Consider the following 22,032-nt stretch of genomic DNA (forward strand, 5'->3'; position numbering starts at 1 on the left):
TAGAGTAGTTTCCATTTAATCACAGTTTGTTGATGATCCCACTGTGTGAAATTAGCCAAGTCCTAGTGCCTTGACTTTAAACATCTGTCTTCCAAAAAGTCGTGTTTTCTAAAATTGAGAGAACAGAGTTCTTCAACATTTTATTTTATTTATAGTCTCATATGTAGGCATTTATACAGAGATAATGTCTTCAATAAGTCTTGTACAGATATATTTTTTATATTTTTTTATAATTTATGTCTTCACATTCTGTTTAAATTCTCCTAACTCTTTAAAAAAGTAAATACGGGAGTAGAAGAACACAGTATAAATATTTCTATGTAATACCCACTAACTTCAGGAATAGATTTTATTACAACTTGAGGTTTCATTTCTTCTTTGGGTAACCACTTGTTTGCACTCAAAAGAATCACAATTTACAATTATTTTAACTTGTATTAAATATAATGGTTTTTTTATCAAACCAGTTAATTTTGTAACAATAAATGTCCATGTTTTTAAACCATGCTACTTATCAGTTTTGCTTGTCCCTTTTTTTTTTTTTTTGGGCCATGCCACATTGCATGTGGGATCTTAGTTCCCCAACCAGGGATCAGACCTGCACCCCTTGCATTGGGAATGCGGAGTCTTAACCACTGAACTGCCAAAGAAGGCCCACTTGTTACTATTTATACAAGCAAACAGAACATTACTAAGCTTGATATCCTCTTTGAAACTTTGCAGTAAATGACTAATAGTCTAGTGAAAGTGTTCCAGTTACTATAAATCTCCAGTTTTAGTCTTCAACATTAATTTATCTTTAATCACAATTTATATTTAAAATTCATAGGTGATTTATCATTTAAGGAAGTAATTTTGAGCAACAGTTTATTTTCAAGCCAGAAAAATCTGTTGGGTGCTTGCTTTAATGTTATTTTTTAAATTTCTTTCCTTTTCAGAGTAAGGATACTGCTCTTGGTCTTTATCTTGGAAATTAAGTTTTTTTACAGTATTTGGTATAAAAATTTAGATTACAGTTGTCAACAGTGGCCAAAGAAGTTCCATTTTTTCCTTCCAAAAGAAATCTTAGTAAACTGATATTCAGGATAGGGCAATGGAAATAATAAATATATTTACAGCTTAGTCTTATTCCTAGTTAAGATTTAATCTAGAAAATCTTGCTCACCCTATAATGATTATGTGATTGGAGCCTAGGCTGTATTGTCAAAGTACAGTTTTAAAACTTTAATATGCTTTTTATATAGCTTCAACAGATCATTTCAGATTATTTTCTAGAATAAAATGTTCTCTCGTAAACTGTATAACGTTTCATTATGGAATATGTAGATGGAACCAAATACTTTTGTATTACATAATTATACACTTTAAGAGCTCAATTTTAAGGTTTTCATATTTTACATATATTTTTAGGAGAACCTTTTTTAAAGCTTCTAATGCCTTAAATACAGTTACCTGAGAATAGCTAGGCATTCTTACTGTTTTAAACCAATAAGGCAGATTTGCCACCCTTTTAAAACCATTTTAAATTTTGATGTGATGACATGATTGACCTTAACTTTTTCCCCATGTGCTTGGCTTTATAGGATCTTGAGCTCAGAAAATATATCTCCTGGATCTCTGCAGTTTCTCTGACATACACAAGATGTAATCCACAGCATCTTCCATTTAAATGACCCTTCATTTGGGCAATCAAATTGAATGGTAATCATTTTAGACTTGTTAGGGACACAGCATCTTTTATCCAAGCATATCCCACAGAAAGTGGGTTTATAACTCTGAGTGCTTGAACATCCAGAAAAGACAAATTTTTCAGCTTTGACGGGTTGGAAAGTAGGTTGGCATGTTTTTCCTTTGGGGATCTGAAAAGATATATAACGTTAAGAAGTCACTCTTTAAACTTGATTACAATAGTCCAGAAAAGCGATACTTTGTGGACTATTACATAAATACACAGATATAATTATTTTCAGGACATTAATAGTTGCCATTTAGTGACATCCAGCCCTTTCTTTTCTGCCTTTAAAGTCCCCTCTCACCAGAGGACCTTGGAAGTCCTCCCTGTGCTTCCTCCATCATATTATAGGACCCACTCCCCAATGTTTTTCTGCTATCTACCCTTGACTAAGTTCCACAATAAATGAAAATTTCTGTTTTATTTAATATTAAGGGCCAAGACTTAAATTCTCTAACATGGCTCAGTTTTAAGTAGATGGATAGATGAACATCTTAATCCCTTTGAAATTGTCAGCTTTCTAATAAATAGGATAGGGAATAACAGGGATAAGATTGGTTTTGTAGCATTTCTAAAAATTACTCGAGACAGTCACAGAAGCAGGACCAGCTCTAGTTATACCAAGCAATCTTAGAGTATGTATTATTGTATCATAGTCCTTTGGCAAGTAGTAGCTAAGCAAAGCATTTTGGAAATAGTGTGGTTCCCTCTCCAAGTTGGTGATACATAAGATCAGAACTTCTCTGATGTTCCTAATGTTTTTATAATTATGATGTAGCAACCAAAATCTTTTATCAATTGCTCTGATTCCACTACATAAAATTAATATAGGAAAAAGAAGGTAGAATCTGAAAAGGATCCTCTCTGAAAAAACAATATACATGGTGGGGTGCCCCAACAAATCAGGCTGATCAAGACCCACGCTAGTAAGCTGTTAACCTGTTGATTCTAGATACCCTAACATTACCTCTCTGCTTGGTGAAATTTTTTCCACAAAGTGCAGTTAATAATCTGCTTTCCTCCAAGACAGTTTGACTTTAAGAGTTATAATGAAGTGGTTTTATTAATAAACACTTCCAAAACACACACATACATAGACACACATACTTTTCAGGCGTCTCAGTATTGAATTATCATGAAGTTAAATCTACTTAAACTTTACCTTTACTGTCTTTGATATATTACTGTCACAAGGCTGAATGTAGCACAGTCTTTTCTCATTTCTCATTTCACAGTTGCTGTTTTCATTGGTTACCCTATTAGATATGCCCATCCCACATGTTCTGGAGCAAGGGGTCCACTTTGTTGCTTGCACAAGACATTTTCTTTTCCAAATAAGTGGGAGATTCCTATAAGCTAAAATAAAGGAGGAGGGAGTGCATGTGTATAAATATGTATTCATGTAGGTAGATAATTTTTAATCATTATTTTTAAGCTAATAGTTAATAGATCTGAACTTTATATAAAGTAATTCAGAATAAAATAAGCTCATGATCTAATTATTCTTTTTCCCACTCCCCAAATTATCTTTCAGTCAAGTGTTACAGTGCAGTATCTTAGGAGGAATAAAAATACTTTATCTTTGAAAAACTGAGTAAAGTACCCATTTGCTTCTTTCTGCGTAGCCCGTCCTCTGAGTACTAAACAGGCTTATGCTTTGATGGATATCTGCCTTTTCCCTGGTTCTTGCCTCATGCTTGATGTTATTTTCAACAGATGTTGAAACAGACATCAGTAGGATTAGGGAATTCAAGATATTAATCAGAACAAGGTGGTCTTACTGTTAAATTTCGTGATGTTAAAATCTAAAATACAAAAGTTACATTTGAGAATTCAGCTATCAATGAGACCAGTTATTTTCTTCTCCACTTTTTAAAATCTAGTCTTTTAGAAAATTCTCTACGTTACACTGAACTAATCTAAATACTTATACTAAGTCATGAAAGATGTGCAGTCCATTTTACTCATTCAGCTTAACTATTACATTCCCTATGGTATCAGGCCTATGGTATTCCCTCTGTTGTCTAGACATTTCATCTCACTTCGGAATGCATGGACGGATCTGTGGGTGACTGGGTTGGATAGACAGAGCCCCCCTCCACTGCCTGCAGCTTAGGAGAAACAAGGGAGGGGACGGGGTGAATAATGAAAATATAAAGAGTGCATAATAATTCTTCCATCTTCTAGTAAATCCATGGGGAGCTTCCCTCTTGTTCTGCTCATGAATGAATCAGGCACTTGGTTCATTTTAAGCAAACTACTAATTGGTTCATTGTCTCAAAGCATTTCCTTCAGGTTAATATGCATCCTAAAGTGGGTGCTTTGGGAGTAAGGTGGAGATTTGAGTCTGCAATTAACACAGCAAAATTCAGGCTACATTACTTTAAAATGTCAATTTAAAAAGGAACCACCCACCCCCCCTCAAAAAAATGCCTTCTTGATAGGGAAGAGTCACTTTGAAGTATGTGCTATCTTTGAATAAAGTGATACTTTTTGTTACTGTTGTCAGTGTTATTACAGTAGGATCTTGCCATTGCACACAGAACTGAGGGAGAGGAAGCAGAAAAATGGAGATACCTGGAAGGTAGACAACAGTTTAAAGACCTCAGCACAGGAAGCAGGTTAAAAGCTTGGCATGCATCTGCAATAAACAAAGGTAGGTTAGATTATCATATTACCAAGAACCCCCTTAGAGTTAAGCCAAGAGCTGCAGTTCAGGAATTGCTTAACATTCATTAAAGGGCAAGAAAACTAGAAGAAATTTTCAAAGTACAAGTTCAGTGTTTGGTGAGCAGTGAGAAAAGCATAGGGGCATTATGTCATTGCATGCTTCCTGCTGACCAAGCAAAAGCTAGATTCCAACTGTAGACTGTCTGGAATTAAGTATATAAATTACTATCACAAATATATCTTAAAGTATGCGTGTGTCATTGTGCTCAACTTTGAAAGCAAACTCCTGTCTGGGCCCGTAAGTACAGTTTCAAAGTTAAGCAGAGGAGAGACATTAAACTGAACATATACTTCCTTTTAAACATATCTAGGCCTATATTTTAATTACCAGGGAACACTTGGGAGATTTTCTCATTTTTTGTAGCAAAGTACTGACCACTAAGAATGACCATCTGACGCCTCCTCCAACCAGGTTCCAAGTGAATCCACTGAAACTGCTCTGACTTCACAAATGAGACCAACTTGACCTAGACCCAAAGGCCTGGCCTTGGGGACAACTGCTGTTCTACGGTGGTCTCACCAGGGAGGTTCACGCATGGGTTCTAAGAACTTAACCCTGAGTCACTAAGATCCAATGCAGAAAATCAACTGTTCTTGTACATTTGTTAAAAAAAAAATTTGGCTTATATTTTCAAAACTTTTAGAGCATTAGCAGTATCACGCGGTTAGCTGAAAACCGCGGATGGTGAATGCCGATTTGCCGTAACCTGTTAAAGTTTTATGAATTGGCATAATTGGAATCCCAGAGGATGTTCCTTTAAGAATTCGTTTTTACAGATCTAAGACTCATTTCTCTGATTATAGTTGCTTTTATTAACTATCCACATAAGTGAATTTAGGAGTCTTTAGCATACATAAGTATTCCATATTTCCATTGGCACCTTTCATTTACTAAGCTCCAAATTTCAAGAAAAAGGCATTCTTAATTTCTGGATGAAAGCACAGATGTGAATAATAACCAGGCATCAATATTGCCCCTTTCTGAGTCCTTCCTCACCTGTGCTTCATTTGCTGGCATTTTTGAAACTCCTGTCCCCCAAAAACCCTGGCACCTAAATAAGATGCTAGCTTAGAGCAGACCAAACTATAAGGTTTGTGAATATACTGAGGCCAACTGTAAATGGCCAGGTGCTCCAGATGAGTAATAAGGATTCTCATTACAAGTTTCTGACTACACACATACCTGGGTAACCTACTTAAAAGTGCCTGTGTGCACATTTATTTAGAGAAGTTGGTCATTGTTAAGCTTCATTTTCAGTGAATGAAAGGGTAATTTTATATTAGTTTTTTCTGTTTTTAGAAACGTTTACAAGTCAACGTACCCTCAAATATTTTTGATCATAGCCTTCCATTTCTGCTTTTACCATATGGAAAAGTTGCCTTTGGAAATTTTTGGAACTGGATGGTTCATACTTCTTGCCCATAATAGAACAATACAGATAAAAGTTTTTCCAGGCCAGGGTACATGTGGATAATATTTGGTCAGTTTGCCTGAGATGAGGTTAAATGGAAATAAGTAGAGGTAGTTAGAAGAGTTTTCCTGACCTAGCAGAGCTTTCAAAAACTGGAATATTTGGAGAGTTCCCTAGTGATCTAGTGGTTAGGATTCAGTGATCTCTCTGACGTCGCGTGGGTTCAATCCCTGGTCAGGGAACTGAAATCCCATGAGCTGCGCGGCCAAAAAAAAAAGGAAAAAATCAAAAACATTATAAAGTTCCCTTTACAGATACTCAGAGCATACCTGCCTGAGGTAGAGACCGAGTATGATGGCACACTCAAACTAAATCTCACACTGATCACCAATCAGTAAGTACCTACTTAGTTCCTATGGTACATAAAAGGAACATGAAAGAAAACCAGGCGAAGTCATACATGAGAGACAGTTCTACTTATCAGTACCTGGCATTGTTTTGTAGCTTGTTGACAGCTGCTGTTGTGATGACCTCAGGCCACATTTTGACTGATCAGTCTTCTTTCCACCTTTAGCCCTAGAGCAGTGCCTGTCAGCCGGCTTTGGTATGAACAGAGGTGTGCATCCAATGGCCCCACTCACACAGAGGCAGCTAAACAGGGGATTGGGCTGAAACACTTGGCCATTATGATAATGTACCCTGTTGAACTCACATCCCACAGCTACAAGGTCTGAAAAGAGAAAAGAGCAAAATCACCAAAGAAGCCATAACTGATAGTCTAGACTTCCAGTTATAAACCATAGAGGAAATTGCTATCTCCTTTATGAAATATAGTTCTCAATTTTTTAGGCCACATCTGAAACCTCCTTCACAGAACATCTGTAAAAAGTGAAAATGAGGGCTTCCCTGGTGGCGCAGTGGTTGAGAGTCCGCCTGCCGATGCAGGGGACATGGGTTCGTGCCCCGGTCCGGGAAGATCCCACATGCCGCGGAGCGGCTAGGCCAGTGAGCCATGGCCGCTGAGCCTGCGCGTCCAGAGCCTGTGCTCCGCAACGGGAGAGGCCACAGCATTGAGAGGCCCGCGTACCGCAAAAAAGAAAAGTGAAAATGAGACATTTTCATTATATCGTAGATTATCAGCCCTGAGTAGTCACCTTCAAAATTAAGACCCTGTTCCTTGTTCTTGAGTAAAGTTAATAAAAAATCACTGAGTATAGCACTGGGATAATGACTGTAAACCTCAGAGCTGGGTTGATGGCTGGTGAGACAGACATCCCCAGATGCCCAACAACAGGCTGGGATATATTCCTAGGGAGTTAGTAAGTGAATGGGTGAAGAAATCATAATTTGTTTACAGTACTGTGCAGTAGCTGATGACCTTTCACAGAGCTGGCAGGTCAAAACCTTTTCAGAATACTAAGATGTGACTGACTGCACTGTGTTGACATTTGTGCTGATGGTGCAAAAGCAGCAGTGGCTAAAACTGCTGCCGGCACTTCAGCGTGAATCAAACTCTACAGGTTCGTCACTATTTTTCCTTGCCATACACTTGTACATAAATGTACTGTTTTTTAAAGTTCTTAGTTCTATCTAAGAATGTCCTTGATGACACAGTAAAAATTACTAATTGTATTAAATCTGAGTGATCAAATATACATGTCTTTTTAATATTCTGTGTGACAAAACAGGAAGTTACATAGAGCCTTTCTCTAGATATTGTACCAAAGTACAATAGTTATCTCGAGGAAAAGCACCTATGTTATTGTTTGGGTTGTGGGCCGAAGTAACCACTTTTTTAGTGGTAATTTCCCCTGAAGAAATGATTGACAGATACCTCATGGTTATTCAGACTTGGGTATTTGGCAGACATTTTCTTGAAAATCAACGAAACGGGCCTGTCACTTCAAGGAAAACAACTGACAGTACTTGTTGCCAGTGACAGAATTTAAGCTTTTGAGCAAAAATTAGAATTTTGGAAAACTTGTGTACACCACTGAGATCTTTATAGCTACCCAATATGTAGACTTTTCTGATAATTTTGGTACTAACTAATGTGATATTTTAAAATATCCATATAACCCATTGCTCCAAACTGGTATTTTCCAAATAACCAATGCATGGTATTACAAAATTATACTTGAGGAAAAGCCCCATTCCAAGTGGGCCTTTGAATAGAGGAAAGTATTTTAATGTCACAGAGTCTGAAAAGTTCACTGATTTGGTTTCCGATTCCACACGATTAGCAGTGATGCAGCTAATTTTTAAGAAACTCCACTTCTCAAGTTTTAATATGATATGAAAAAAGAATATTCACAATTATCTGAAAAGTCTGTTAAAATATTCCTTCCTTTTCCAACAACGTATCTGTGTGAGGCTGGAATCCCTTCATATATCCCAAACTAAAACAACATATAGCAATATACTGAATGCAGAAGCAGATGTAAGAATCTATCTTCTGTTAGAGAGATTTGCAAAAATGTAAAACAATTCCACTTCCACTCTTCTCTAATTTCTTTGTTTTTAAAGTAAAATTTTTTCACAAATAATATATTATTCTTATTAATTTGCAATGGGTTTGTTATTTTTAAATGTATCAGTAAATATTTTTAAATTTCTAATCCATTAAATACCAAGAGGTAACTCACATAAACAAAAGCTCTTTGGTTCCTCATTAATTTCTAAGACTAAAGGGATCCTCAGACCAAAAAAAAGTTTAAAAAACATTGTTCTATAATGATGAATCAGCACATTCTCTGTAAAGTTATATCTTAAGCCTTTATAGATCATTCGGTCTCTGTTGCAACTACTAGACCCTGCTATTGTAAAGCAGCCACAGACTATATGTAACTGAACTGGTGTGGCTGTTCTCTGATAAAACATTATTTACAGAAACAGACTGTGGAGCGGATTTGGTCCCTGAGCCATAGTTTGTGACCCCAGTTATAGACCGTCCCCACCCCCATCCTCATGGCTGTGCTCTGTTACAATACTCATCACGTTGTACATAAAATTACTTGTGGAAAGATCTGACACAATAAACTTTGACTCCGCGAGGGCAGGACCTGTATCTCTTTTTTCCCTGTTGTGTCCCCACCTGCTGGTCACAGTGTCTAGCTCAGTAGTGAATGCTCACTAAGTGTTAGGTTAATGAAATACCTTGCCTGGCACTGTTTGGGAGAAAGGGGTATCCTGAATGCCAGAGTCTGATAGATCACGTTTTTCCTGTTGAATTTCCGTAAGTAATAGCTAACATTTTTGAGAATTTACTACATACCAGATATTGTGTTAGGTGTTTTGGGTTTTGTGTCTTCATTTCATTTGATCCTCCTAACAACTCTATAAAATAGGAAGTACATATAACTGAGGCACAGAGAGGTTAAGCAACTTGATCAAGGTCACTCAGCAGACAGAACTCAGAATTTGAACCCAGACCCTACATTCTTAACCAATATACAATAGTCAAGTGCTGACAGGGGCATCAGGCTATCAACTTGAACTGTTCCACACATTCAGTCCAACTCCAGAGATGTGCTCTCATTCCATACTTACAACCAAACTTCTGCTAGTAGTTTTCCTTCCCACTTAGACTTTTCTACAGTGTAACTTAACCACCCAGCTGACAAGAGTATTTCTCTTCCCTTAGAAATTTTCTTTTAATCCTCAATAAATTGGTATCCTGAATTATTGTCAAGGCATAGGTTTAGATGGTCTCAAGCAGTCTCCAGAGCTGAGGCCCATAAAGCTGAGGATCCTGTTGTGATGTGGGGTGCCCCTACCTTCTTTTTTACAAATGTGCCTCAGTAAAAAGTACAGTAACTTGGGCTTCTCTGGTGATGCAGTGGTTAAGAATCCATCTGCCAAAGCAGGCGACATGGGTTCGAGCCCTGGTCCAGGAAGATCCCACAAGCTGTGGAGCAACTAAGCCCATGCGCCACAGCCACTGAGCCTGCCCGCTAGAGCCTGCGAGCTCTAGGCCATGCTCCGCAGCAAGAGAAGCCACCGCAGTGAGAAGCCCGCGCACCACGACGAAGAGTAGCCCCCGCTCGCTGCAACTAGAGAAAGCCCGTGTGCAGCAACGAAGACCCAACGCAGCCAAAAATAAAATAAAATAAATTTTAAAAGTACAGTAACTTGACGGTTAGTTGGAAAGGCCGAGATTAAAGCTGTATGTCTGAATACTAGATATACATCCTTACGTTTTAAAAAAGATTATTTTTTAGTCACAGAAAAGGTTGAATTCAGATTGCTTCTGACAGTAGTAACGAAAGCTGTCGTTTGTGGCACTTTAATGAGTCAGGCCGTTTACATAATTTCTCCTATTTTTATCATTAAAAGCAATTACCTGAGAAGAACTGCAAGATCATTTCAATGCAATAAAAGTAACAGGTTTCTGAATGTGTGTGTAACATCTGCTCATTTCACATGGTGTCCAAGATGAGAAGGCTAGTCTCACTGGTGCATGGACACTAAACCCACCTCTTATTTAGTCACATTAAGCTGATTATTCCAAAGTAACAATTGCAGGCAAAAATCCTGTCTAGACTCCACATTCGCCAGCCAGTGCAGAAGGAAACACTTACATGCACACACTCCAGTCTCGTACGTAGGCCCGTCTGCTGAGTAGTCACAGTACAGCCCTTTGTGGGGGTCGCAGAGGTCAGCTTCGTTGCAGGTGTCCCCTGGTTGCCTGGCACAGATTTTACAGCATCCACAGCCATCCCTCACCAGGCTCACTCCAGGAGGGCAGCTGGGCTTGTGGTGAGCGCACTGACAGGGCCAGTGACAAAACTGTTGACGATGGTGCACTTCTGCTACCTCACCAGGCCTTCCTTCGGGCGCTGTGTCTAACAGCCCAGTGCCCTGGGCCCTGCAGTAGAACTTCATTTGACAACAAAGGTGATGTTAGAAATAGCTCCTCAAACTAATTTCAGAGGTTTTCTGGAAATAGATTTCCCCCAGAGTACGAGAATACAGTGTGGCGAATTGTAACAATAATAGTATCTCTCAGTATTTGACATGATCACTTGCTCCTTAAACTTTTCTGCACTCAGCTTCCAACACATGACTCTTTCTCCTCCTTTCTCACTGATGGCTCCTTCTCAGTCTCCTCTGCTAGCTTCTTCTCATCATCTTCATCTCTAAACACTGAAACCCCCTGTGGGTAAAGACCTCTGAAGTAACTTCCTTCACTGCATCTCATATCTCCACCCAGGCCTCTCTTCTGAACTCAAACTGCCTACTTAACAGATCTCCACTTAGATATTTGACAGGCATAGCAAACTTCACATGACCAAAAACAAACTCCCAATTCTCCCCTCCAATCTACTCTTCCTTACAAGGAAAGGAGAGAGGGAGGTGTGTCAGAGAAGATGTGATGCTAGAAGCAGAGGTAACACGATGCTGCTGCTGAAGGGGGGCGTCACAAGCCAAGGAATGCAGGCAGCTTATAAAGGCTGGAAAAGGCAAAGGACAGGCTCTCCCCTAGACTCCCCCGAAGGAACACAGCCCTGCCTTGATTTTAGCTTTGTTTCCAGACTACAGATGCCAGAACTGTAAGATAATATATCTGTGCTGTTTGAAGACCTTAGCAATTTATTCAGTAGCAATAGGAAACAATACACCCCATTTTACAAGGGAGGACTATGGGGCTCTGATTGCTTAACCTACTCCAGGTCACATATCAAGTAAGTGGAAGAAGAGGGACTTACGCCACGCAGGCAGCTTCCAGAGCCTGAGCTCTCAATCCTTACCTTCCTCCCTTCCCCAGGCCAGATCTTGCCACCAACCAGCTTTGATATTGAACAGATCACTGAATCTCTGCATCTGTTTTTCCTCTCTAGCCCAGACTCTCCCCCTGAGCTCACAACTAACTCATTCATCTCTTCGGGGTATATCCCACTTTGATGTCCCACAAGCACCTCACTTTCTCCCTCCCCACAAGAAACTGCTCTCAGCTAGTCCCCATTTTAGTGAATGGTGGCATCATCCCCTGAGTTCCCCAAGCCAGGAAGCTGAGATCAACCTCACCTGTTCCATCTCCTTCATCCCTCACACCCGAAGGTCAGCGACCTGCAGGGAAGTCCAAGCTCCTGAGCACAACGTTCAGGGCCCTCCTCGTCTCTTGCGTTCCTTAGATTCCTTAGCTTCTAGCGAGTGAAAGTGCCTGCCGTTCCCTGCATATCTGAGGCTGTTCCTTCCACCTGTAACCTTCTTCACCTGCCCCCACTCCTTCCCTGAGTTACCACCTTCTCCAGAAGACTTTCTATAACCTCTCCATGCTCCCTTTTACCTGTCGGTGTACTAAAGTTAGTGTATAAGTGCCTGTCTTCTCCACTCACCCTAAAGCTACCCAACCACAGGGACTTGAGGTTCCCTTGCTGGTGTACAAGTGGCACTTAGCACAGTGCCTGGCAAGTAATTTCTGTAATTAACTCTCAATTTTTATCTGATGGAACTGAAGGCAGTTGGACTGATTCAGACATCCTAAACCTCTTTCCAACTCAAAAACCCTACATTTAAGGGACACCAAGTGGGGAAAGCGGTTGGGGGGGATGAATTGGGGGATTGGGATTGACATATATACACTAATATGTATAAAACAGATAGCTAATATAAAAAAAGAAAAAGTTTGGACAATGAAAAAGAAAGTCAGAATCAGAAAAAAAACCAAAAACAACCCTACATTTAAAAGTATCTGTTTGAAATTCCACCATTAAATCTTAAGCCTTTTTTTTTGCGCAGGCTCAGCGGCCATGGCTCATGAGCCCAGCCGCTCCGCGGCATGTGGGATCCTCCCGGACCGGGGCACGAACCCGTGTCTCCTGCATCGGCAGGAGGACTCTCAACCACTGCGCCACCAGGGAAGCCCAGCCTTTTTTCTTACCACTGATGAGACATGTATTCCCCAGAGTAACACTTTCAGCTACTATTTGAGTTGAATATACCATGTGAGAATAGACTTTGAGGATACAGTGCTGGGCTTCTGAAGGACGAGGAGGAACAATGGAAATCCCGAATGTAGAGGGGCAGAATATCAAGGCTACACATAGCGAGCGCCTGCTTCGCATTCTTGCCCAGGTTCAGACGTGGTTACCAGGGACCCTTTGCCGGGTTCGGTGGCCTCTCAGCTGGGCTCATGTTCATGAACTTTCCATCCTCCCCTCTCTAACGTGTTGGACTCTCAATTCTTGGCTTTCATGACACCAGCCCCACACCCCTGCCCAGTTCTACCCCTACCTCTGGACATACTTTCTCAATCTCCTTTGCAGGCTCCTGTTACGCTGCATTTGACTTAGATCTAAGTTCACTGGTGTTTCGTGACCTTAATGTATTGCTGTTCTCACCCTGCACACTGTCTCTTGACCATCTCATCAACACCCTTGCCGTCATTTTCGACCCTATGCAGCTTCAGATATAAATTTCCATCCAGGACTGCCCCGCTGAGTGCAGACCCATATAGCTGGCTGCCTACTGGACGTCTCCACTAGAACGTCCTACAGGAAAAACTCACGTCCCAAACTCAACATTGCCCCACCCACCCGAGACAGCTTCTCCATACCCTGGAGATAGGAAGCTAGGAGTCGTCCAGGTCATCTTCCTCTCCCTCACCTCCCATAGTCATTTAACAACTAATCCTGCTTATCATCCTTATAGCCCTAAAACTAGTCACTCTTCCCTCATTTTCACTGCTACCAAGTACTACTGCAGTTCCTAACTGGTCTCCCTCCCTCAAGAATGACTTCAACAAATCTACCACGTCACTGCTTTAAGGAGCTCTTAAAAAACATACCTGTCGGTCCCCAGCATCTCCACACACAAACAAAACAAAACAAAACAAAAAACACTGTATCTAGTTCTGTAAAAAATGCCATTGGTAATTTGACAGGGATTGCATTGAATCTGTAGATTGCTTTGGGTAGTATAGTCATTTTCACAATATTGATTCTTCCAATCCAAGAACATGGTATATCTCTCCATCTGTTGGTATCATCTTTAATTTCTTTCATCAGTGTCTTATAGTTTTCTGCATACAGGTCTTTTGTCTCCCTAGGTAGGTTTATTCCTAGGTATTTTATTCTTTTTGTTGCAATCGTAAAGGGGAGGGTTTCCTTAGTTTCTCTTTCAGATTTTTCATCATTAGTGTATAGGAATGCAAGAGATTTCTGTGCATTAATTTTGCATCCTGCAACTTTACCAAATTCATTGATTAGCTCTAGTAGTTTTCTGGTGGCATTTTTATGATTCTCTATGTATAGTATCATGTCATCTGCAAACAATGAGTTTTACTTCTTCTTTTCTAATTTGCATTCCTTTTATTTCTTTTTCTTCTCTGATTGCCATGGCTAGGACTTCCAAAACTATGTTGAATAATAGTGGTGAGAGTGGACATCCTTGTCTTGTTCCTGATCTTACAGGAAATCCTTTCAGTATTTCACCATTGCGAATGATATTTGCTGTGAGTTTGTTGTAAATGGCCTTTATTATGTTGAGGTAGGTTCTCTCTATGCCCACTTTCTGGAGAGTTTTTATCATAAATGGGTGTTGAATTTTGTCAAAAGCTTTTTCTGCATCTATTGAGATGATCATATGGTTTTTATTCTTCAATTTGTTAATATGGTGTATCACATTGATTGATTTGCATATATTGAAGAATCCTTGCATCCCTGGTATAAATCCCACTTGATCATGGTGTATGATCCTTTTAATGTGTTGTTGGATTCTGTTTGCTAGTATTTTGTTGAGGATTTTTGCATCTATATTCATCAGTGATATTGGTCTGTAATTTTCTTTTTTTGTAGTATCTTTGTCTGGTTTTGGTATCAGGGTGATGGTGGCCTCATAGAATGAGTTTGGGAGTGTTCCTTCCTCTTCAGTTTTTTGGAAGAGCTTGAGAAGGATGGGAGTTACCTCTTCTTTAAATGTTTGATAGAATTCACAAATAAAATTTGTATGGACACACAAAAGATCCCAAATAGCCAAAGCAGTCTTGAGGGAAAAAAAAAAGAGCTGGAAGAATCAGACTCCCTAACTTCACACTGTACTACAAAGCTACAGTAATCAACACAATATGGTACTGGCACAAAAACAGAAAGATAGATCAATGGAACAGGATAGAAAGCCCAGAGATAAACCCACGCACATATGGTCAACTAATTGATGACAAAGGAGAAACTTTTTCTTACCTCTTTGTTTCCTGGTGCGCGAGGTGAGGGGATTAAGAGCGCTGCTTAAAGGAGTTCCACAGACGGGCGCGAGCCGCGGCTAAAAGCGCGGACCCCCAGAGACAGGTATGAGACACTAAGGCTGCTGCTGCCACCACCAAGAAGCCTGTGTGCGAGCACAGGTCACTATCCACACCCCTCTTCCGGGGAGCCTGTGCAGTGCGCCACTGCCAGGGTCCCGGGATGCAGGGACAACTCCCCCGGGAGAACGCACTGCGTGCCTCAGGCTGGTGCAACGTCACGCCGGCCTCTGCCGCCGCAGGCTCGCCCCGCACTCCGTGCCCCTCCCTCCTCCCAGCCTGAGTGAGCCAGAGCCCCCGAATCAGCAGCTCCTTTAACCCCGTCCTGTCTGAGCGAAGAACAGACGCCCTCCGGCGACCTACACGCAGAGGCGGGGCCAAATCCAAAGCTGAGCCCTTGGGAGCTGTGAGAACAAAGAAACGAAAGGGAAATCTCTCCTAGCAGCCTCAGAAGCAGCGGATTAAAGCTCCACAATCAACTTGATGTACCCTGCATCTGTGGAATACATGAATAGACAACGAATCATCCCAAATTAAGGAGGTGGACTTTGAGAGCAAGATTTATGATTTTTTCCCCTTTTCCTCTGTTTGTGAGTGTATATGCATATGCTTCTCTGTGAGATTTTGTCTGTATAGCTTTGCTTCCACCATTTGTCCCAGAGTTCTATCCGTCCGTTCTTTTGTGTTTTTCTCCTAATAATTTTTTTAATAACTTTATTATATTTTATCTTATTATATTTTATTTTACTTTATCTTTTTTTTCTTCCTTCCCTTCCTTCCTTCCTCCCTCCCTCCCTCCTTCCTTCCTTGCTTTCTTTCTTTCTACTAACTCTTTCTACTTTTCTCCTTTCTTCTGAGCTGTGTGGATGAAAGGCTCTTGGTGCTGCAATCAGGAGTTAGTGCTGTACCTCTGAGGTGGGAGAGCCAAATTCAGGACACTGGTCCACAAGAGACCTCCCAGCTCCACATAATATCAAACGGTGAAAATCTCCCAGAGAACTCCATCTCAACACCAGCACCCAGCTTCACTCAACGACCAGCAAGCTACAGTGCGGGACATCCTATGCCAAACAACTAGCAAGACAGGAACACAACCCCCACCCATTAGCAGAGAGGATGTCCCAAATCATAATAAGTCCACAGACACCCCAAAACACACCACCAGACGTGGACCTGCCCACCAGAAAGACAAGATCCAGCCTCACAGAAGACCTAAATAGACATTTCTCCAAAGAAGACATACAGATGGCCAAGAAGCAAATGAAAAGCTGCTGAACATCACTACTTATTAGAGAAATGCCAATCAAAACTACCATGAGGTATCACCTCACACCAGTTAGAATGGGCATCATCAGAAAATCAACAACCAACAAATGCTGGAGAGGGTGTGGAGAAAAGGGAACCCTCTTGCACTGTTGGTGGGAATGTAAATTGATACAGCCACCATGGAGAACAGTATGGAGGTTCCTTAAAAAACTAAAAATAGAATTACCATATGACCCAGCAATCCCCACTACTGGGCATATACCCAGAGAAAACCATAATTCAAAAAGACACACGCACCCCAGTGTTTACTGCAGCACTATTTACAATAGCCAGGTCATGGAAGCAACCTAAATGCCCATTGACAGACGAATGGATAAAGAAGTAGTGGTACATATATACAATGGAATATTAGCCATAAAAAGGAACGAAATTGGGTCATTTATAGAGACATGGTTGGATCTAGAGACTGTCATACAGAGTGAAGTAAGTTGGGAAGAGAAAAACAAATATCGTATATTAACGCACATATGTGGAACCTAGAAACATGGTACAGATGAACCTGTTTGCAGGGCAGAAATTGAGACACAGATGTAGAGAACAAACGTATGGTCAACAAGGGGGGAAAGTGGTGGCGGCGGTGGAGGTGGTGGTGTGATGGATTGGGAGATTGGGATTGACATGTATAAACTAATATGTATAAAATGGATAACTAATAAGAACCTGCTGTATAAAAAATAAATAAAATAAAAAAATTTTTTAAGTTTAAAAAAACCACTGTATCTGATTTTACTCCTCATCTCCTTGAAGCCCATCCAGTGGCTCCCCACTGTCAACAGTATATGGTCCAAACTTCTGAGCATGGTATCTAAACCCTCTGTGTGCTGGTCCTCGCCTTCCTGTCTAGCGGTAGCACTCAATGCACTCTGCTCCTATGCCATGCACCTGACAAGAGGCACCAGGTCAGTTTCTCCTCCTCTGAGGTCTCCTCCTCTAAGGTCAGGCTTTTCCTCACATTGCTCCCTCTAATGAAGTGCCCGCTCCCCAAACTTCCCACCTGGGGACACCTGTTTATCTCTCCAGTCTGGAAGCATTTCTATATGATCTCCGAGGTCAAAAGGTAACACGGTTGAAAACTAAGGATAAAGAGAAAATCTTGGAATCAGCCTGAGAAAGGGGGAGTATTACACACAGGAGAATAACAATAAGTATGAGATCTGACTTCTCATCAAAAGAAGGAAACCAAGATGCTCTTCAATAGGTGAGTGGATAAACTGTGATACATCCAGACAGTGGAACATTATTCAGTGCTAAAAGGAAATGAGCTATCAAGCCTTGAAAAGACATGCATATCACTAAGTGAAAGAAGCCCATCTGAAAAGGCTACATACTGTATGGTTCCAACTATATGACATTCTGGAAAGGGCAAAACTATGGAGACAGTAAAAAGATCAGTGGTTGCCAGGGGTTGGGGGAAGGGATAAATAGGTGGAGCACAGAGGATCTTTAAGGCAGCGAAAATACTCTGTACGATATTGTCATAGTGGATACATGTCATTATACATCTGTCCAAACTCAGAAGGTACAACACCAAGAGTGAACCGTAATGTAAGTGATGGACTCTGGATGGTTATGATGTGCCAGTGTGCTTCATCAGTTGTGTACCACTTTTGTGGGGGACACAGATAATCCGGGTGGAGGGGAGGCAGTGTACAGGAAATCTCTGTACTTTCCTCTCAAACTTGCTGTGACCCTAAAACTACGCCAAAAAAACTATGTCTTTAAAAAAGGAGGTGGAGAAGGAGAACAAGGCCCCCAGACAGAATGTTGAAAGAAAAAAAACTGTCAACCTGAGGTTCTTTCTCCAGTGGAATTATCTTTTTAAAATGAGGGTAAAATTAAATACATTTCCAGATACACAAAAGCTGAGAGAAATTGTTGCTAGCATACCTGTCTCACAAGAAATACTAAAGGAAGCTCTTCAGTCTGAAGGGAAAATTACAATAGATAGTACTTTAGAAATACAGGAAGAAATCAAGGGTCCCAGAAATGGCAAATATGTGGGTAAATGTAAAAAACTGTATATAATTTTTTCTTCAGACATTTTGATTGTTTTCAAAATCAAAAGCTCAAGACCACAAAAGAATCATCAGAATAATACAACAGAAACAATGAGGGGTCTTGACCACAGAGCTGAGCTTTAGTATAACTCTGGGATTTAGATAACTTTCATTTATTTGATCTTTGAGCCTCAATCCTCCTCTGTAAAACAGGGCTAATAATGTCCACTTTGCAAGGTTATTTTGAGGATAATGACTAAAGTGCATAGCACAGGGCATGGCACATAGTAGATTTTCTATAAATGGTAGGTATTATCAGACCCTTAACTTTGCCATTAAGCATAATATTTTCTTGTTGCTCTCTACATAACCCCTTTTTGTGTTTGTTTCTTACTTTGCGCGCATCTCTCTCTGTTGGAATATTTGCTGTTTAGGGAGATGCTGTAGTTCTCAGTCAACAAAAATGACAGGGTTTTTCTCAAGAGCAGTGGAATAGGCAATAGGCAGCCCCATCTCACCCCTACTGGAGAAAAGCACCCCTCCACATAATGGTACCACTGACATTCTTGTTATGACCCTTTTAAAATCTTCAATCTCTCCACATATAACAATTTTCAACCCCTTGTTTTCTAAAATACATCTACTACTTACTGCCTCAATCAAATTAACTCACAGACACATCCCTGTATTCTAAATAACCACGTTTCAAAAGCTCTGTCTTCTGGGCTAGCGAAAACCTCCACCATGTAAATAAATCCATAAATAAGTCACCCTGTTTTAATGGTCTTAATAAAAAACACTAAAGCAAAGAATTGCTCATATTAAATTAAACTTCCCTTTGGTCTGCTGTGTGAACTACTTAAAAATCCCCTGGACTGATTCCTTTTCATGAAAAGTGAAAAACTCATGGGTTAAGAAAAAAGAAATAGAATGTTTTAAAAATATAAATGTTTGATCCGAAAAGCTCCTTTCCTACAAGGACAGGCTTAGCTGAAGAAAGCCATTAGGATCACTTTTTCCAGCGGCTCTGTGCCTTCTGCCCGGGCTGGCGCCCGCAGAGGACCACAGCCACCCCACCCACTGGGCTGCCGCTCCCCAAGTGCGTGTGCCAGCAGACTCCAGTAAAAAATACACCGTATGAAAATCTGGGAGCTGTTCAAACATATCGGAAGCAGGATTAAGTGCCCTTCCCCGAAAGGGAGAAATGTTTTTCACTCTTTCCCGAAGCTAATGAACCAAAACAGGACTCGATTTGGAGAGGAAAATGGCTCCCTATTCGTCTGCAAGTATTTCCACAAGGAATGCATCCCTCCTCTTCCCCCATCTTCTCTTCCTTTTTATCTCTGACCTGAGGAAATAGGAGTCGCCGCATCCCCTGGGGGAAGGAGTGGTGGGAGACCCAGGACGTACCTGTGACAGAGCAGCCAGGAGAAGCGTGGAGAGGAGCGGCCCTCGCATGGCCCCGGCCCGGCCGCGCGCAGCCAGAGATGCGAGGCCAGCGCACAAAGCTCCCCTGTCTCTCCAGGAGAAAGGACCCACGCCTCCACCTCTCCCGGTTCCTGACTTCGTGCTCCCGCTCTCAGACTCTGCTTTCGCTTTCCCAGATCCCTTTTACTGCCCTGTTTACTTTCAGGAGACTCTTCTCATATTTACCTTTGCGGTGGCCTGGAGCGCACTCCTCCCGGGACTGAGAAGGGCAGATCAGGGGTGACTTCTGTTTGAGGAGCTGTCCCACCTGCTCTAGAGATCAGAGCCCGCCTTGGGCAAAATGGTGAAGTTAGACGCAGTTACCCGCCTTGCCCTCAGCCTCTCGTCTGGGTTTGCCTCTCCAAGCCCCCTCTGTGCTGCTTGCTTTCCCCAGTCCTCAAGCACAGGGTACCAGCCTGGCCTCTGGCCACAGCACCCCCATCACAGCCTGCTGCGTCTGGGCTTCTCCCTCCACATGGTAACAGGTTCCCACAGGCCTTCCCTCACCCCCCAGCTTCTACTCACAGTTCCCTGTACTTATCTCTGTTACAGCACATTCCTCATAGCAGGTGGATTAGGTTTGGGGAAAAAAAAATGTAGATTGAACCCAGGTGGATGCCGGCAGTACAGGGCCTGAGAGAAGCCCCTTTCTGTGGCTGCAGCCCCATGATAGATGAGAGTAAAGTTAACCCCAATCTTTTGGGGCTAAGATAAGACAATTACACTAGCGGCAATCATTCATTTAACAAATTAAGATTTTTTTTAAATTTATTACAGATTTTTACCCCCCTCTCCTTCTAATTCTCACCTCCCTGGCATGTGTGGTCACCAGCCCATGTCCTCCTGTGTCCTGTTGTGTGTGACCTTTGCTTACCCAGCTTCTCAACCTTGGTCTTTGTCCATGTGTCTTGACATGCATCTGTGATGGGGCTTCGTCTTCTTGTGGATCCAGTGTCTGGTCCATCTTCCTGCCCCCATCCTAGGGCCGATTTCTATTCCCTTTGACCTGTTACCTATCCTCTCTTTACCTGTTGCCTCTCCTGGGTTCACTGCTCACCTTTGTTTCTACGTATAAGTACACAGTGACTGACGCTCATTCAGTCCCAAGCCCAAGACCTGGGGAAAACCTGGGCTCCCTGCCAACAACGGGGAATCTGGGGTCCTGGGAGAGCCAGGGACTCCATAAAATGTGCAAACATACTCTACACAATTTACAAAGTAGTCAGTTACACCATAATTACATACACACCAAACAACAAGGAATACCAAGCATAGTTATGGTGTCATCTCCTCATCCTTCCTCCCTGAGAAACAGGACAAAACCTATGTAATAGGGAAAAACCTCTGCATTCTATTACAAGTCAATCACTAAAGGGATGTTGCCTATAAGCTAAAATTAACATAATGGCCCATCTCTGGGAACCCTGCCTCCCAGGTAATGAGAGTTAAGCTAAAATACCTTTGTTTAGCTCACAGGAAACATTCTGACCAGGCCCACCTGTGAATGGCTGCAGGAAGGAAGAAACTAACACACCCCCTCCAGAGCTGGATCAGAACCAAGGCTTCACCCCCTCCCCTTTTAGTATAAACGAAGCCTGAATTCTAACTCGGGGAAGATGGTTCTTTGGGACCACCCATCTTCTCCGTCTGCTGGCTTTCTGAATAAAGTCGCCACTCCTTGCCCCAACACCTCGGTCTCTTGATTGATTTGCCCGTCCTGCCATGAGCAGTACAAACATGGACTCAGTAACACCTGAGAACGGCCTAGTGAAGGAAGATGGGTCTGTGTTGGTCCAATCTTATTATTTTTGTCTCTCTGGTTTAACATCATCTGATCTTTGGGTTCCCAGCCTCAGTGATTCATGCACCACACTGGCCATGAGAAAGGATCATTTCTCATTTCCTTGCTGGTCCATCAAAAGCAGAAAAATCTACGCCCAGAATTAACATATTCATCAACTACATCCGTCCTCTTCCAAATGTGATACTGCACCTATCTGTTCAGTGTTTGAACTTAAGGAGATTCATGTTCCTCCCGTGTGCCCTCTGTGAAATGCTGGCAGCAGCAGCCGTTCTTCTGGAAATGTCTTCCCTCCCTCGGCAGTCTCTCTGCCACAGGGCAGGGGA

General features: G+C 41.6%; 1 protein-coding gene across 1 annotated transcript; it reads right to left on the minus strand.

The window, feature by feature from the left end:
• Positions 1 to 33: 33 nt before the first annotated feature.
• On the minus strand, positions 34 to 19,896 carry CCN6 (cellular communication network factor 6). The gene is made up of 5 exons (XM_024740940.1): positions 19,849 to 19,896; positions 10,455 to 10,752; positions 6,362 to 6,604; positions 2,895 to 3,088; positions 34 to 1,859 (listed from the first exon to the last, which is right to left on the minus strand). The coding sequence occupies exons 1-5, from the start codon at positions 19,894 to 19,896 to the stop codon at positions 1,578 to 1,580; spliced, it is 1,065 nt and encodes a 354-aa protein (XP_024596708.1). The 3' UTR covers positions 34 to 1,577.
• Between the last annotated feature and the right edge of the window lie 2,136 nt (positions 19,897 to 22,032).

Source organism: Neophocaena asiaeorientalis, unplaced genomic scaffold (assembly GCF_003031525.2).
Source record: "Neophocaena asiaeorientalis asiaeorientalis breed wild unplaced genomic scaffold, Neophocaena_asiaeorientalis_V1.1 scaffold203, whole genome shotgun sequence".
Taxonomy (NCBI): Eukaryota; Metazoa; Chordata; class Mammalia; order Artiodactyla; family Phocoenidae; genus Neophocaena; species Neophocaena asiaeorientalis.

Coding starts and splice junctions, on each gene's coding strand:
- CCN6 (XM_024740940.1), bottom strand. CDS start 19,896: ATGCGAGGGCCGCTCCTCTCCACGCTTCTCCTGGCTGCTCTGTCACAG. Junction 10,753..19,848: donor TCCTGGCTGCTCTGTCACAG/GTACGTCCTGGG, acceptor TGTCAAATGAAG/TTCTACTGCAGGGCCCAGGG. Junction 6,605..10,454: donor CGAGACTGGAGTGTGTGCAT/GTAAGTGTTTCC, acceptor TTCTCTTTTCAG/ACCTTGTAGCTGTGGGATGT.